The sequence below is a fragment of the Gymnoscopelus microlampas genome (assembly GCF_963454915.1).
Source record: "Gymnoscopelus microlampas genome assembly, chromosome: 7".
In the NCBI taxonomy this organism is placed as follows: domain Eukaryota; kingdom Metazoa; phylum Chordata; class Actinopteri; order Myctophiformes; family Myctophidae; genus Gymnoscopelus; species Gymnoscopelus microlampas.
The window spans coordinates 53,265,143-53,283,100 of NC_139944.1; the positions used below are offsets into that span (position 1 = coordinate 53,265,143).

Below are 17,958 nucleotides of genomic sequence, written 5' to 3' on the forward strand. Positions count from 1 at the left end.
GATGTTGTCATCAATATTTGTTTATAGCCCAGCCAATAAGAATACAGAGGACACCCGGACAGACACACGGACACCCGGACACACGGACACACAGACAAAGTCAGATATAGAGCGGTTGGCACCGCTAAAAATAAGTTTGATCTGAAACACAATTTTATACAATATAGAGGGGGTCCCTGCTTCATCTCTCTCTCAGCTAGGGGGTCCTTGGCCTGAAAACGTTGAAGACACCTGAGGTAGACGCTCCACCTTGTTGGTGACGCCATGGACTTGGAACGTGCAGTCAGGAATTTGGCATTTGTCACTCAGGCTCTAGTACAGACACAATAGTTCTAATCGCTACTGCACGATTAATCGGTCAGCCGATGTTGGCCTTAAAATGCAATATCGGCATCGAACCGATATCAATATAATATTGTCAAATTATCAAAATAATATATTGGTTTTAGTCAATTTGTTTTTTTAAATTTCTAAAAAATATATAATTTATTTAAGGTTTGCATTATGAAACTGAAAAAGCCTTTTGTGATGATGAAGGCTGCAGATTCAGTGTTTTCTGGAGAAGCTTTCAAAAGGTTCAACAAGTTGGAACATTTTTAAATAAAAATACTCCCCTATGTTGGGATGTGGGTGTGGGCACAATTGTCAATTGTTATGGTGCAATGCATCCCTAGTTTTGGAATAAAGAGGCTTTGCTTTTTCAAATTCAGTATTGATACGCCTTTTTTGGAATGGACAACACTTGAACTTGTTTTTATACAGATAATATCGACGTTGGTAAATATAGGTTGTTGACATCATCGGTTATCGGTATCGGCCGGAAATGTCACATCGGTGCATCCCTAATCACTTTCTTCTTCTCTGGTATTACAGACTCATGGTCAACCTGACCCAGCCGGCTCTCCTTTGCTTTGGAAAAATCCCAGACGACCCGGTGTTCAGACATCACTTCTTACAGGTGGAGTGTTTCCTACAGGCCTACAAAGAGGTATGGATTCTGACATCACCTTTTGCAACGCAATTCATACATGTACAGGAACAACACTGTGATACTTATTATTTAATAGAAGAGAACACTTTATTGGCAACAGTTATAAGCACAAAAAGGGGCCGTTTTTTTACACTATTAATGCCATGATGGAGTAGTGTGTAATCTTATGTTAATTGGTGTATTTTGCAATTTACATAATTGCAGTTGACTTAATCGTTTCTTATTCTTTGTAGGCCTTTGCCAGTGAGAAGGTGTTTGCGGTTTTCAGTGAAACATTGTACAACCTTCTACAACTGGTAAGTGTGGACATACTGTTTTTAAAATCTTTCTTAAGTTATTTGTTCCCTGTTTTCACTGATTAATATATATACTTATATGTGTTAATTTATGAGTGTCTCTCTCTCTCTCTCTCGTCTCCCAAGGACTGGGAGCAGAGAGAAGAAGAAGACAGCCTGCTGATAGAGAGGATTCTTCTGCTGGTCAGGAATATTCTCCACGTTCCTGCTAACCCTTATGAGGAGAAGGTAGGAGTTTTAGGCAACGATCCCAAAGTTACACAGTAAAATTCTGTTCTTTAAAATATATTTTTGGCTTTCCATTTCTGCTAAGCAGCAAGCTAGATATCTGTCTTCTAATTTGATTTACAGTACAGAAGTGGGGGGGGGGGGGGGCGGACACTACATCCGCTGTAGTTTATTTTTTTCATCGCTCCCGTTGCACAGAAGCATTTTGTGTGAGTCAGCAGTCTTTCTTGACAGACTAGGAGGAGACTAGTTGGAACCTTGTCTTCTGATTCTTGTCTCCTTCCTTCCTCTGGTGTCTCCTCTGGCGTCGGGTATGTTCTCCAGAACGTGGACGATGACGCCAGCATCCATGACAAGCTGCTGTGGGCCTTCCACATGAGCGGCTTCGACGACCTCATCAAGTTCGTGGCGTCGGCGCAGAGCGAACAGCAGTGGAGCATGCACGTCCTGGAGATCATCTCCCTCATGTTCAGAGACCAGGTAGATCATCTCCAACATGTTCAGAGACCAGGTAGATCAGGGGTGATGCAACTTTGATGATGGAGAGGGCCACTATATTTTCACACTCACTCCAGAGGGCCACATTGCGTATACTGTCGGGTAGACACGTCTTATCTCCGTATTTTAACTTTTTTCGTAAATTAATGCCGTACTTCACCATTCTATGTCACACAAAAGTAGCAAAAATAGCTGATTTTTTTTTTCTGATCTACAAGTATCGTTTTGAGCTTGTAGATCTGCTATTTCTGCTGCTTTTTTTCCTATTTTTCAATTGGAATCCTGAAAAGTAACATTTTTATTTAATTTCAAATGCATTTAGTTATACTTATGTCAACTTTATGAACTTAAATACGAATACATTGGACATAAAGACAATAGAATTGTAATACCAGTCATTAAGCTACTAATATAGACTGAAATAATTAAAGCGGGTCATGTTTGCATGTTTGGAATGGTAAACAGCTGAAATCAATAATATATCAGTATTCTGATATTAACCTGCGGGCCGCATTAAGTGAAGGTGGGGGCCGCATGTAACCCCCGGGCCGCCAGTTGCCCATGTGGGAGGTAGATCATCTCCATCATGTTCAGAGACCAGGTTGGACCCCAAGTCCTAGATATTGGTAACACTTACTTTGTTTGTGACTGAGTCCTGAGCTACAGTGATGGGTGAGGTCACACATGGGGGCTAGGGGGGAGGCTAAATGAGCTCCAAAAGTAGCCTGGTAAACCCTCCCTCCGGAAATCTCATTTCCATTTGATTTCAGGAGTGAGTCTGGCCTGAACCGCCTTTCTCCAATATTCGCTGTTGGCTGGAGTTGGGCGGGAGTAATACCGTTGACTGACAACCCCTTCAACCAATGATCGTTTTTCCCCTTCAGCCAATCAGCAGTTCATTTTGACGACCTCCAGACTATGTGACGCAACGGGACTTTTGGGACGGCCATGCCGAAAATAGGTTGCCTTAATTATTGGGATACATGCGTGTCACTCCCCGCCCCTGCCGGTTCTCTAAATTTATATTTTTAAATAGGCTCTGTCATGATTAATTGACCACATATATGAAGTTAAACAACTAAATTTTATCCAAACGATATCTTAATAGTAAATTCCGTGCCTCAAAAAAGAAGTTTGAGACCGTTTTAAAACCGAAAATAAGAAGTCACGGCACTCGCAGAAACAACAATGGCTGCCGTTCGTCTTTTGTCGGCCCCAGTCAGGCTGCACTCGGCTTCATTCGGGCTCACTCGAACTCGCCACCTGATTGGCCAACTGTCGCTGTCAATCACAGAACGATGTGCGACGACGCTGATAGGCTCGTCAGGTCGGCGTACAGAGCGAATATTGCAGAAAGGCGGTTCAGCCCAGACTCACTCCTGAAATCAAATGGAAATGAGATTTCCGGAGGGAGGGTTTACCAGGCTACTCCAAAAGTACCCTGGCCAGTATTTTCCTCTGTCAGTTCTGTTGTTGCAAAAACCGTCTAAACTGAACTTAGTTGACCAGGGTCCCCTAAAGACTCTACACTAGGTCCACTTAGTGTTTCCCTCTACACCAGATCTCCAACAAAAATAGCAAATCTACAAGTTCACATGTCGGAACACAACGCATTGTGAGCTTTTGCTGAATGTTTGGTCTGTCTGGGGTTCATGTGGTTAAACACAGCATTGTGTCTAGACTCATTTTATTGGGGATCCATAGAATTGACCAGGGACCCATATCGTCTCTGTCAGGTGGAAACCTCATACAGTATGTCCAAAACTGTTACTTTTCAGGATTAAAAAAAATCTAAAACTGCAAAAGTAGTAGATCTACAAGCTCAAAACGTGTCGCTTCGTGCTGCATTTTGAGCTTGTGGATCTGCTGCTTCTGTGTGATGCTGTAGTATGGTCAGTAAAGTAAGTACGTTTCAGTTTATTTCAGTTCAGTTTATTTGTATTTATAGTGCAACATCACCCCAAGGGGTCTCTGTGCACTTCACAACAAGTCATACAACAAAAACAGTAGCAAAGACAGAAACGCAGTCAAATGTGCCAGGTGTAGTATGATCAAATGAACCCTTTAAGACCTGGGACGCGTCTGTGTCGCATTTATAGACTTTACAGATTTTAGACTTTGGCTATTCAAAAATAGCAGATCTACAAGCTCATAGCGCGGCACCGAGTGCCGCGCTATGAGCTTGTAGATCTGCTATTTTTGAAAAATCGTTATTTTTTTTGCAAATCTTGAGATTTGAGTTAGAAAAGCGAACATTTGTAACTCAAATCTTTGCTTCTGGGGGATTCAACAGTTTTTTGAAAAAACTTATGTCGCCATAATATCAGAGGTTCTTTTTTCCATGTCAAGGACCCCCAAAATGACGTGTATTTGGCCACGGACCCCCATCTAAAAATATATGTTCCAGGGACCCCCATAAGCAAAGATTCAAGTAAAACATTTTCGCTTTAAAACAATATATATTAAAAGATTTGCACACATTTTCACGATTTTTCAAAAATAGCAGATCTACAAGCTCATAGCGCGGCACTCGGTGCCGCGCTATGAGCTTGTATATCTGCTATTTTTGAATAGCCAAAAGCGTAAAATAATGCTTTTTAGCTCAAATCTAAAAATGAGACAGTTCCAGGTCTTAATGGGTTAAAGACACTTTTCTTTCCTTTCTGATGACCCGCAGAAGCCAGAGAACCTGGTGAGCGCCGGTCACGCCCGCTCCACCGAGGAGAAGCACCGAGACGGCCAGGAGCTGGAGCTGCTGAGGCAGAAGGAGCTGGCGGAGAAACGGAGTCGCATGAAGCAGAGAGGAATCAGGTATAAATGACCAGGAGGGGCTGGACTGCTTCCCAAAATCCACTTTGAATGGATTTTAACCCATTCAATCCGGGAATGCATCTGTGTCATTTTCAGATTTCTTTGGACTATTCAAAAATAGCAGATATACAAGCTTGTAGATCTGCTTTTTTTTATCTTGAAAATATGTGCACATCTTTGAATATATTTTTAAAAGCAAACATTTGTAACTCAAATCTTTGCTTCTGACAAAACACAGAATAAATTAAACCGCTAAAACACAAAATCATAAATAGAGGCTGACTCTCCAGTGTTTACATAGCCTGGACGAGTACCGGAGACGGCCCTTCCTATAGGATTGACTATATCCTCAATAATACTGTTCCGGGACTCATCCAGACGAGACATGAATCCATACATAGAGTGCCTTCAGAGAGCCTCACATGCATGGATTCCACGTTACAAACAGGTGACTGGCACTATGCCATCTAGGGCATTGGTTCTCAAAGTGGGGTCCGGGGACCCCCAGGGGTACTTGAAGGGGTTCCAGGGGGTCCCCAGCTAAATGATGGATAGGAACCAAATGGACCCTTATGGGTCTGTAACTCTGAAAGCGTACAAATGGAACCAAATGGACCCTAACGGGTCCATTTGGTTCCATGTGTACACTCTCAGAGTGAAATTAACATTGATTTTACAATATAAATTGGGGTCCCAGAGATAGAAAGGACATTAAATGGGGGTCCGCAGCCTAATGCATGTCAAACTGGGGATCCTTGAAATTAAAATGGTTGAGAATCACTGCTAGAGCCGTAAAAAAAGTTCTCTTATGGGGGTCCCTGGCTTATCTTTTCAAATGGGGGTCCGCGGGCTAACAAGTGCCAATTTGGGGGTCCTTGACATGAAAAAGTTTGAGAACCACTGATCCAGGGAACTTACTGTCAGTAAGGTTAACTTACAGTAGTAACGTTTTCACTTGTTTTATACTTTTTGAAATATTGAACACATATTTTGATTTGATTTTGGTAAACGATATACAAGTAAAATCACAATATAGCTTAAACCCTGGATAACACATTAAAGCGTAACAAAACACTGCAGCATAACTACAAATAAATAGTCCAATCCATATTACATAGCACCAGTAAATGATATAGCACCGATAAATGACAGCACCAATACATTTTAGCGCGCAGCACGTCACATGAATTTACAAAATACTAAACCATTGAAGAAAATGTAATCCCTAACAAATATCAAACCATAAAAGCCCAAATTAAAGTGCATCACTAGCCTGTAGCTATTGCCATAACAGGTTTTTCCACACCGTTTTTATCCACCTGCTTCCTAGGCTGTGTGTTTTCCACTTCCTGTCGGATTTCATTGGATATCATTAGTCATCTGACCAGTTTCATTGGATTTCATTGGATCAAATCGACAGGAAGTGGAACACACACAGGAAGGGAAAAGCCTAGGAAACAGGTGAATAAGACAGTTTAGATTGAGACTGCCCGGAGGCAGCTCTTTCCAAAGAGGAAAACCCGTGTAAATAAAATAACTCTTTGACTCCACAACCTTTGACTCTTGGTATCTCATATACCGTTTGGTTCAATATATATGTATCATGAACGTGAGTGTCCAATCAGCCACACATTTCAATCCCATGTTCAGGGGCGGATTAACCCTTCGTGGTGCCCAGTGCTACGATCCGTTTCGGTGTCCCCCGGGACCGTTATGTCAGCGGGGGGGCAGCACGGAAAATCGACGCTTCAATGGCGCGTTTTGACGCTTTAGTGCTCCTTCAGCAGCCGTTGCTTCTAATTTTCGGCGCTCTTCGCGACAGTTGAGTCTTCTTTCACTTTATGCCCGCCGTTTGGTGCCCCCCTCAAGGTTGGTTTAGCACCTAAAGCCCTTCCGTTAAGCCTGACTACCCATGTTGTGGGGCCTCTATAGAGCATACTGCCACTAAAGAGATTCCTAGTCCGACCATTCTTCAGGTACCGACTGACGGCTGCAACACACAAATTGTGTGGGAAGCAACCAACCACACTTTCACACATTTCTAGTTTTCTCTGATGCTGCTGACTGTCGTCATGGCTGCCAGCTCCCACCTGAGGTCGTGCGGGAGCTCCCGCTGCTCCAGACCGAACTGGATGACCGCTAGCTTACACAGCGTCTTCATACTAGGACTCAAGTCCAAGATATACAGGTCTCTGGTGTACAAGCCTCCGGAGAAGATGACTCGATCTCCCACCATGCAACAGCTCATGCTGGGCACCGGACGCAGGCCGCCCGTCCCCTTAGGCTCCACCTTCGTCCAGGAGAAGGTCTGTGGGTTGAACTTCCACAGGCTGTTGAAGCTCCTCCCCGTGTCGTCGGGACGCGTTTTGCTACCGAACACGTACAGCTCTCCGCCGTAGGCGAACGACGAATGGCGGCCGCGTCCTTCCGGAAGAAGCTGTGAGGAAGAAGGAGTCGTGCTCAGCCAGCGGTCGGTCTCCGTGTCGAACACTCTGATCTTGTTGTCGTGGCCCCCCTGGCCCCCGAACACGAACATCCTCGTCCCGATGATGGCGGCGGAGTGACACAGCGAAGCGGGCGCCGCGGCGGCGGTGCCTCTGGCGTCGATGAAGGACCAGGCCATGGTGGCCGTGTCGAACGCGTACATGTCGTTGGTGTATCCGCTCAGCTGCGTCCATCCTCCGTAGACGTACATGACCTTCCCCAAGTCGCAGGCCGAGTGGTCGTCCCTCCCCTCCGGAACGGCGCCGGCGACCTCGGGCTTGAACCATCTGTGGGCGTCGACGTCGAAGGCGTAGAGCACGTTGCAGAACACGCCCGTGCAGAACCTCCCGCCCCACATGTAGATGGTGTCTTCTATCGGCACCACCGTGTGGCCGTAGAGCATGAGGGGAACGTCGTCGTCAAAGGGACGTTCTCCTCCTCCTCCTCTTCCGCTTCCGCTAGGCGACGTCATCCAGCGCAAGGACACCGTGTCGAAGACGCAGACTTCGATCTGATCCCTGTGGCCCATGCTGAAGCCTCCGAAAGAGTAGACCTTGTAGCGCACTGCCGCCGCCACGTGATAGATCTGTGGTTCTCCTATCAGGTGCAACACCCAGCGCAACATCTCTTCTCACACGTTGGTACGGCTGTGGATGAATAAACGTCTAGCTCCGTAAAAGAATGGCGCGCTGTAGTGCGCGCTGCAGCTTATATATTGGGTCAGCTGCACAAACGTCACGTAAAGTTAGCCTCCTTCCCAGCCTGTACTCGTCTCCGAGGAGAAAAGCCTGGTCACGACCTTATGCAGAGATTGTCTATAGCAGTGGTTCTCAAAGTGGGGTCCAGGGACTCTCAAGGGTCCTTGAGGGGGGTCTAAATTGACACTAAATTGACAAGTCAGAAACTCTGACGGTATACAAATGTAACCAAATGGACCCGTTAGGGTCCATTTGGTTGTACACTGTCAGAGTTAAGAGGAGACCTTGACATATTAAAGCTTGAGAACCGTTGGTCTATAGGAGTGGGACTTCCGTCGTATGTATTTCTCATTGGAGAAATATATTTTTCCACCAATCGCAACACTCGTTTCATTCACGGAGAATGAAGCGTCAACATAATTTCCTTGGGAGGTAAAGTTCCGGTACTTCCGTTAAGACACTCAACCGGCTAGGTCTTGCCTAGCGCGTAAGGCTTGGACGGACGAATGGTGGTTTCTGGGACTGTTCCAAGGCCGATGTTCCAAGCTCACAACGCGTCGCATTGCGTCGTGTTGTGAGCTTGTAGATCGGCTATTTTCAAATGGCTGATGCATATGTTAAAGTGTTCATGTGGCCCGTTGTCGCTTCTTTTGGGCTGGTTTTCCAAACCTGGTTGCTTGTTTCTCTCACAGAATCTGGCAACACTGGTGGCAGAGTGTGCTGTATGTCACTCGGTATACTGAACGCCACAATCATTTGAACAACTTTATCCATTCATATGTTGGCTATTCAAAAATAGCAGAGATCTACAAGCTCACAGGCAGCACATCACTTCGTGCCGCACTGCAAGCTTGTATATCTGCTATTTTAGATTTTTTTTTTTGTTGGGGCGGTGTAACCGCCCCCTATAAGTGAGGTTTGGACACTGACCAATCCTGCACCGTGATTGGCCAATAGTCTACAACGCAGTCTACAACCCTAACCCTTCCACAGTCAATGCAAATCTATACTTTTGCAAAGTCAGCCAATCACATTACAGCTAGTGTCATCACCACTAGCTGTAATGTGATTGGCTGACTTTGCAAATTCAGGACTGTGATTGGCTAGCGAAACACATGACACATGTGCAGCCCTATGAATAACAGTATAGACTTAAAAAAACACCTTTATGTTTTTTTTAAGTGAGTCAGAATTATAGAATTATTTTGAACTTAAATCTTCTCTTCTGGGGGGTCCCTAGCTCAGAACATTTTCAGATGGGGAGTCTGCAGCCAAATACAATTTTGGGGGGGGGACATGAAAAGGTTTGAGAACCACTGCTTTGCGTGACATTTGTACACCTGACCCAATATAAGTGGCAGCCCGCACTACAGTGCTCCATTCTAGCGAGATGCTTCTTCCACTGAGGCAGTGGGTGGTGCATGCGATAGAACCACAGTTCTTTCTATATGCATAGTCTACATGTATAGCGCCACACTGCTACAGCGCGTGGTTGCAGCCGTCGACTGTAGATGGTCAGTATCGTAACGTAACAATGGCGCGTCTTCTAATGAACTGTTTGATATTATGTTTCAAGGTGGTAACCATACCCTTGCAGCTGCTCGAAGCGGCTGGCTTGTGCAGCGATGTATACAGGCGAATGTACGCATTTCTTCTGTTCAAACTGACGCCACGATTCAACAGCAGAGCGTGCGATACGAAGACGGACCTCTTTAGCAATCTGTCGGAGTTCAAGAAGAAGTCCGGCGAAGCCCTCGGTATCTTGGAGATCGGCTGTGGCACGGGGGCCAATTTCGGCTTCTACCCGTCGGGGTGCAAGGTGACCTGCACCGACCCCAACCCTCACTTCCGCAAGTACCTGTCCGCGAACGCGGCCGCCAACGACCACCTGACGCTGGAGGGGTTCGAGGTGGCGTCCGGGGAGGACCTGGGCATGGTGGAGGACGGGTCCGTGGACGTGGTGGTCTGCACGCTGGTGCTCTGCTCCGTCAAAGACAAAGTGCCGCGGATCCTGCAGGAGGTGCTGCGCGTCCTGAGGCCCGGCGGCGCCTTCTATTTCATGGAGCATGTGGCGGCGGAGCCCTCCACCTGGGCGTACTTCTTCCAGCGCGTCCTCCAGCCCCTGTGGTACTACCTGGCCGACGGGTGCGATCTCACCAGGACCACGCGGAGGGATCTGGAGGAGGCCGGATTCGCCCGACTCGACGTTCGACAGATTGACGCCTTTGTACACATCCAGCCGCTTATTATGGGCTATGCTGTCAAATAGGGCTGTGGACAACTAACCGAAAATACTGTATATCAAAACCGATATTTAGAACCAATAACCGACTTCATCTTGCTCATATAGATAGAGCAGGGGTCTTCAATGTTTTCAGGCCAAGGACCTCCTAGCTGAGAGAGAGATGAATCAGGGACCCCCCTCTATATTGTATTAAATTGTGTTTCAGATAAACTTTTGCTGCTCTTTTTTCCCTCTACACCTATAACTCTTTGCCAAAAATAGCAGATCTACAAGCTCACAACGCCGTTGTCATTTTGCTGGGACCCCCCCAAGAACCCCTGGCGGTCCCCGGACCCCACTTTGAGAACCAACACAGTAGGACACACAAAGGAGACTTTGTGTGTCCTACCGGAACTGCTGCTGCTCATCAAATTATTGGCTTAGGAATGCGACAAAAACAAAAAAATATTCAATTCTCCATGCGGTGACTAATCCATAGAGAAAATAGTCATTTTGAGGTGAACTATCCCTTTTAAGACCTGTATTATACTTTTTTTGTCCACTGGTGGTGTACAAAAATATCTAATCTATTGTCATGAGAGCACACACTTTACTAGTCAAAGCAAGTCTCTCTCCAAACACCTTTCAAAATTGGAAGAACGGTTTGAACACAGATGCACTCGCTCTCTGAATACAAAGAAAGGTCTCTCGACCTTTTAGGCCACGGGCCGATTTCTAGAAATCTCTAGAAATGGCTATTTCACCGTAACTGAAGAAAAAGAAACGTGAATAAAATAGGCTACAATATGCAACTATTATCAATGTGTGTTTTTTTATCATTACAAAAATGATCACAACAGGTACAGTAGGTGTAATCAACATGCGGGTGGTATAGATTTGATTTTTCTGATTATGAATTCTTCCTTTTTTCCCCCTGTCCTGCCAGACACTCCCGGTTTGGAGGATCATATGTCGTTCAGGGTCTAAAGTCCATCGGAGACAATGATGTCATCTACCACAGGGGTCTCCACAATGTAAGTACTAGAAATAGGGTCATCCCTATGTTCCCCAGGTCCTATGTTCCCCGAGTTCTATGTTCTCCACTTACCTTAGGGTTGGGGATTAGGGTTAGGTAAGCGGGGAACATAGAACCCGGTGAACATAGATACGCTCCCGTAGAAATCTCCCACTATGCACATTGTGATATCGTTGCTGTAGGGGCAGAAACATCTTATATCCATATTCTAACTTTTTGTCTTTTTTTCCCCGTAAATTAACGCCCTACTTGATCATACGACAGCGTCAGACAAAAGCATCAAAAGTAGCAGATCTACAAGCTCGAAACGCGGCGCGAAGCGGTGCGTTTCGAGCTTGTAGATCTGCTACTTTTGATGCTTTTGTCAGACGCTGTCGTATGATATCATTTTGATATCAATACTTTTGTACTTTTATTGAAGTAAATTTAGAATATATAGTAGACAGAATATATAGTAGACAGAATATATAGTAGACAGAATTAAGGGAAATATTAGTTTGTTTCTGTGTTTTTTTGTCCCAGTTCAAGAACTACTCTCACGACTCGGGGAAGTCGGTGAGGCGTGTTCCTAAGAGGAACCGCCAGGCGGCGGATGGCGAGAGCAAGAAGCGGCGCTCGGCGCTCAATGTGCGTCTGTTCCTGAGAGAGTTCTGCGTGGATTTCCTGGAGAACTGCTACAACCGCCTCATGTACCTGGTCAAGGTGAACGCTTTGTTTCAAATATCTTTGTATTGATTTGTCAAAATGAAGCAATGAATAGACCCTCCAGAAAAACGCGGGCAAAAATGCTTGATTATGTGGGCTAAAACTCTTGATTATGCGGGCTAAAACTCTTGATTATGCGGGCTAAAACTCTTCATTATGCGGGCTAAAACTCTTGATTATGCGGGCTAAAACTCTTGATTATGCGGGCTAAAACTCTTGATTACGCGGGCTAAAACTCTTGATTATGCGGGCTAAAACTCTTGATTATGTGGGCTAAAACTCTTGATTATGCGGGCTAAAACTCTTGATTATGCGGGCTAAAACTCTTGATTACGCGGGCTAAAACTCTTGATTATGCGGGCTAAAACTCTTGATTATGCGGGCTAAAACTCTTGATTACGCGGGCTAAAACTCTTGATTATGCGGGCTAAAACTCTTGATTATGTGGGCTAAAACTCTTGATTATGCGGGCTAAAACTCTTGATTATGCGGGCTAAAACTCTTGATTATGCGGGCTAAATACTGGCATAATCACATTTCTTTCTGGAGGGTCTAAATTAAAAAAAAGGACTTTGCCATTGGTTCACTTTGAGAACCAATGGCCTATACTTTTAATGAAAAAAATGTCATGTCACCGACCCCCAAATGAATATGCATTTCGCCGCGGACCCCCCCCCATCTGAAAATGTTTCTTGCCAGGGACATCCATACAAGATTTGTGTTGTTAAAATGTTTCAAAATATATTCCGAATTTTTCAAGATTTTTTCCCTGGCACAACATATTTTCAGATGGGGGTCCGTGGCCAAATACATAAACATTTCGCAGTCCTTTGAGAACGACTGACTTACAGCACCTTTTTAATTAATCGACCAGAAATATCAATTACACTACCTTTTTAACACATTGGGTGCCAAAACCGTATATATACGGTTTTGGAAATACAACCATGGAGTGCCAAAACCTTATATATTCGTTTTTTTTTTCAATTTTTCTTTTTTTTTTTTCTTCATAGCAACAGGAGATATCATTTTTCGAAGATTTAGACTTGAATCCACTTCTTGGTTAACTTATGACTTCAAAAGCCTGCATCTCTGCTCCTGTGTACCTTTTTTTTTACAATGTTAATTTGACTATTTTCAACTGGCTGCAACTATGGAACGGATTACGGAATGTTTTTAATTCCCCCCCCCCCGATTGTACGAGACCTCTATGTGTGTAATGAGGGGATCACCGTGAGGACGGTGATCACTGAAAATATTTTGTGACTACTTGAAAAAGGTTCAAAAATGGTTAAAAATCCAGGCACTCAACGTAGATTTTTTTAATAAACCTCTGGCACCCCAAGTGTTAATTAACCCCTAATTGTCGCTCCACTACTCCAGGAGAATCTGATCCGCGAGACGGCCCAGCAGCATGATGAGACCTACTACCTGTGGGCTCTGAGCTTCTTCATGGCCTTCAACCGAGGCAACGGCTTCAGAGCCGACCTGGTGTCTGAGACCGTGTCCATCCGCTCCTTCCACTACATGGAGAAGAACATCACCAACTACTACGAGATGATCCTCACCGACAAGAAGGAGGCCACCTCCTGGTCCAAGAGGTGAGGGGACACGGTGAAAGGCCATCATTTATTTATTTCCCTTCTTCTTCTGCCTCGATGTTCTCAAACTATGGGTCTGGACCCAAAGCGGGGTTGCAGGAAGGTGTCGGTGAAGTCTCACATTGACAACTGAAAAAATATTTGTATTTTGTATTTATTTTATTAAGGTTCTGGCAACGATATAATATGCTATATGCCCCTAGCCTTGACGATCTTGCAGGCTTATGCAAGGTTGTGTTTTCCTTGCTTACTGTAAGTCGTTCTGGATTAAAAGCGTCTGCTAAATGTCATTTTTTTAATTGTAAATATACTGTATGTTTCCATTTATAATTGTTTAATGGAACACTTTTCTTTAGCTTTTAAAACAGGGGTCTTCAACAGGGGGTCCGGGACCCCTAGGGGGTCCTCAGAGTTACTACAGGGGTGCCGCCAAATCTTTGCGTGATATGGTATTTTTTCACATTAACCACTAGCATCCCATTTCTGAGGAGAACTTTAGCCAAAAATAGCAGATCTACAAGCTCACAACGCCTCGTGCTGCAAGGCGTTGTGAGCTTGTAGATCTGCTATTTTTGGCAAAGATGTTTGGTGTAGAGGGAAAAAAAGAGCAGACCAAGTTAAGAAAAGAAAAAGTTTAATCTGCAACACAATTTTATACAATATAGAGGGGGTCCCTGCTTCATCTCTCTCTCAGCTAGGGGGTCCTTGGCCTGAAAACGATGAAGACCCCTGTTTTAAACTATGTTTATGAGACACTAAATCAGCAGAAATCATAGTGTGATATTTTCTAGATTATCAGGACCCCTGGTACAAAATGTTTCGAGAACTTCTTCTACTTACTTAACTTGTAGATGTTTGAAAAGAACGTCACCGTGACAATTGTTATGTACTTCTTTGTGTAAAGATGTTTTTTGTTGATCCAAAGGTATAGTTAATGATTTATCATTGATCTTATGTCATTGTTTTCATTACCCAGGATGCACTTGGCACTGAAGGCCTACCAGGAGCTGCTGTTAACGGTGAACGAGATGGACCGCTCCCACGACGCAACCATCCGCCAGAGTTCCAACGTTATCAAAAGTACGATGCGCTGGCAAAATGGCAGATCTACAAGTTGCAGCAGTACAATTTTTATTAAAAACTTTATTTTTTATAACGACATGCCCAGAAAAAGGAAGTCCCGCACACTGTCTTCACTTACAAAAATGTATTTATAGGGATACAACGTTTCGGTCACTCAGACTTTCATCAGGAATCATACATGCCTGAGGTCTGTGGACCCCCAGGGGTCTTTGAGATGCTTTCAGGGGGTCTCCAGCTAAATGATTGATAGTTGGGTATCAAATGGACCCTTAGAGGTCTGTAAGTCACTCAGAGTTATGGGGGTCCGTGGCCTAATGTATACCAAGCTGGGGGTCCTTGAAATGAAAAGGTTTGAGAACCACTGTTCTAGGTAACATGTTGTCCTTTCTGTTCCTTCTAGGTAACATCTTCTACTTGATGGAGTACAGGGAGATCTTCCTGACTTTAACATGTTGTTCTTTCCTTTTAGGTAACATCTTCTACCTGATGGAGTACAGGGAGATCTTCCTGACTCTGCTGAGGAAGTTTGACGAGAGGTATCAGCCGCGCTCCTTCCTCAAAGACCTGGTGGAGTCCACACATCTGTTCCTGCGCATGCTGGAGCGCTTCTGCAAAGGTCGCAACAACCTTGTTGTGCAGGTAAAAATCCAAAATAAAAAAATCCAAAATAAAGGACTAGAGCAGGGGTCTTCAACGTTTTGCAGCCCAAGGACCCCTTAGCTGAGAGAGAGACCTTTGGCTCAGTACTTGGTCTGCTCTTTTTTCCCTGTACACCAAACCTCTTCGCCGAAAATAGCTACAAGCGCACAGCTTTGTGAGCCTGTAGATCTGCTATTTTTGGCTAATGTTCCCGCCAGAATAGGGATGCGAGGGTTCAATTGGTAAAATGTAAAATCACACAAAGTTTTGGCGGCCCTCTGCAGTATCTCTGAGGAACGCCGGGGTCACGGACCCCCTGTTGAAGACCCCTGGTCTTCAACAGGTAGATTTTCTAATACAAAATTTCAGAAATTTAGTTGAACTGTTTGGTTGCTACTATATATGTCTATTGAATTGAATTCAAGGACCTCAACGGAAACGAGTCCGCAAGGACTTTTTTGGTCGGACCTTTTAGACAAAAGTATTATAAATGTGTTGTGTGTTGTTTTACATTCTTTTGCCTAATAAAAATTTCAATCAATCAATCAATCAAAAAACCTTTCGCGTTGTGAGCTTGTAATGCAGATATGCTATTTTAGCTTATTTTTATTTTACTGTATGTGGATAACGGTTTTCATCAACGCGCTCCTTTTGAACTGAACTCTCTCTCTTGCAGAAGAAGAAGGTGAAGCGGAGAAGGTCGAACAAGAAGAAGTCCAGCTCAGAGCCGCCCACCCCAGAGGCCCTGGAGGAGACCTGGAAGACTGTCGCCGACGAACTGAGGGCCACAGGGTTTCAGGTAATTCACATGAACTGAGGGCCACAGGGTTTCAGGTAAATCACATGAACTGAGGGCCACAGGGTTTCAGGTAATTCACATGAACTGAGGGCCACAGGGTTTCAGGTAATTTAATTCAGATGAACTGAGAAAAAAAACAGCAGATCTACAAGAGCTTATAGCTCTGCTATGTTTGCTAATTTTAAAAACCTTTTTAAAGAAAAAAAGATGTATCCTTTCCTATATTATTCAAAACGGCTTTTAGTTCCGTTCAGATCAATATATCCACTAAGACGTTTTATTGTCCCTATAATTCAGAAAGAAATTGGGAGACGTTCGTTTAAGTTTAAAGCACCTTCAGACTTGAACAATGACTTGATTTCTTCAAAACTTCTTTGCTTGATTCGCTTTTGATATATTTTAGTATTTTCCTTTGACTTTGTTGATGTTCCAGATGAAATGCGTAGCAGATGTAGAATGGTCTGGATGGTGTGAGAGCCCTCAGATGTTACTGTTGATTGTTGTTTCTTGCAGTGGTGGGAAAAGTACTCAAATGTTTTACTTAAGTAAAAGTATCAATACTGCAATGTAGAAGTACTCGATCCGTTACAAGTAAAAGTCCGGAATTACACATTCACTTGAGTAAAAGTACAAACGTATTGGTATCATTAAAGTACCAAAAGTAAAAGTGTTTGAAATTAGCAGATCTACAAGCTCACAACGCGTCGCAAAGCGACGCGTTGTGAGCTTGTAGATCGTCTATGTTCAAATAGCCTACGTATAAAATAGGGCTAAAGTGGTTAATGTATAATGCAATACTTTATATCTGCAAAGTAACTAGTAACTCTGATCCGAGATGTAGTGGAGTACAAGTAAAAGTACTGACATTTTTAAGTACAGTACTTGAGTAAATGTACTTAGTTACTTTACACCATGGTTTCTTGTCACTGTTTGTGTGTTGTGGAAAACGAAATGGTGAATCTCAAGGGGTTTTATCCTCCAATCACGTTTTGAAATAAACTGAGTGATGCTGAGAGCTTTTCTCAAAAAAAGAAAGAGCCTCCAGGCTTCAAACAGACGGTGAAGTTGCACAACAGCAAAATAAACCACAGACAGTTTTCAGCTGTAAAGCATCTGAAAACGTTTTGGGGGCCAAGTTCTGCCAACAGTAAATATGTTCCACATCACAGACACAGAGCCAACAAGTTGACAGTTTTTCTTTATTATGGAAGACAAGTCTTTTTTCTCTCTCTCCTTTTCTTTGCTGTAAAAGTTTTATTAAGAAAGTTCAAAAACAAGGCGAGAGACGAGAGAACAACATCTGTTCCCCAGGTTTCATAAACATGGATTATAGCAGCTTGTGTTGTTCAACAGGTGCAGTAGACAACGTCCGGCCACTAGATGGCACACTTTTACAACAACCCTGTTGTAATAGGGGCAGTGGCACTCAAACGTTTTCATGCCAAGGACCCCCAAAATTATATGTATTTGGCTCCGGACCCCCATCTCAAAATATGTTGTTCCATCGACCCCCCAGAAGCAAAGATTTGAGTTACAAATGTTCACAAAAAAATATATATATTCAAAGATTTCCACAAAATGTTCAAGATTTTTCAAAAACAGCAGATCTACAAGCTCATGAGCTTGTAGATCTGCTATTTTTGAACAGCCAAAGTATAAAAAGGTTAAAGTGGTTAAAATGATTGTGATGCTATATTAACACATTTTGCTGGGGGCCCCCCTGGAACAACCCCCCCAAGGACCACTGGGGGCCCCCTGGAACAACCCCCCCAAGGACCACTGGGGGTCCCCGGACCCCACTATGAGAACCAACGGTATAGGTTATATAGGCTATATGATAGCTATAATATAGCTATTTCCCTAGG

General features: G+C 44.0%; 2 protein-coding genes across 3 annotated transcripts in view; both read left to right on the forward strand.

The window, feature by feature from the left end:
- Positions 1-17,958, forward strand: part of timeless (timeless circadian clock) — a 46,215-nt gene that overhangs the window by 6,209 nt on the left and 22,048 nt on the right. For both annotated transcript variants that reach the window (XM_084062658.1, XM_084062659.1), the window contains exons 4-14: positions 874-988; positions 1,225-1,287; positions 1,414-1,515; positions 1,840-1,995; positions 4,691-4,824; positions 11,177-11,264; positions 11,789-11,968; positions 13,355-13,572; positions 14,549-14,652; positions 15,125-15,294; positions 15,971-16,093. In XM_084062658.1, coding sequence (XP_083918784.1) covers positions 874-988; positions 1,225-1,287; positions 1,414-1,515; positions 1,840-1,995; positions 4,691-4,824; positions 11,177-11,264; positions 11,789-11,968; positions 13,355-13,572; positions 14,549-14,652; positions 15,125-15,294; positions 15,971-16,093 — 1,453 coding nt within the window. The remainder of the gene's footprint in view (positions 1-873; positions 989-1,224; positions 1,288-1,413; positions 1,516-1,839; positions 1,996-4,690; positions 4,825-11,176; positions 11,265-11,788; positions 11,969-13,354; positions 13,573-14,548; positions 14,653-15,124; positions 15,295-15,970; positions 16,094-17,958) is intronic.
- On the forward strand, positions 9,541-10,275 carry LOC311049438 (thiol S-methyltransferase TMT1A-like; the record flags this gene model as incomplete). Its single annotated transcript, XM_084063008.1, has 1 exon — positions 9,541-10,275. One exon carries the CDS (start codon positions 9,541-9,543, stop codon positions 10,273-10,275), a length of 735 nt encoding a protein of 244 aa, XP_083919134.1.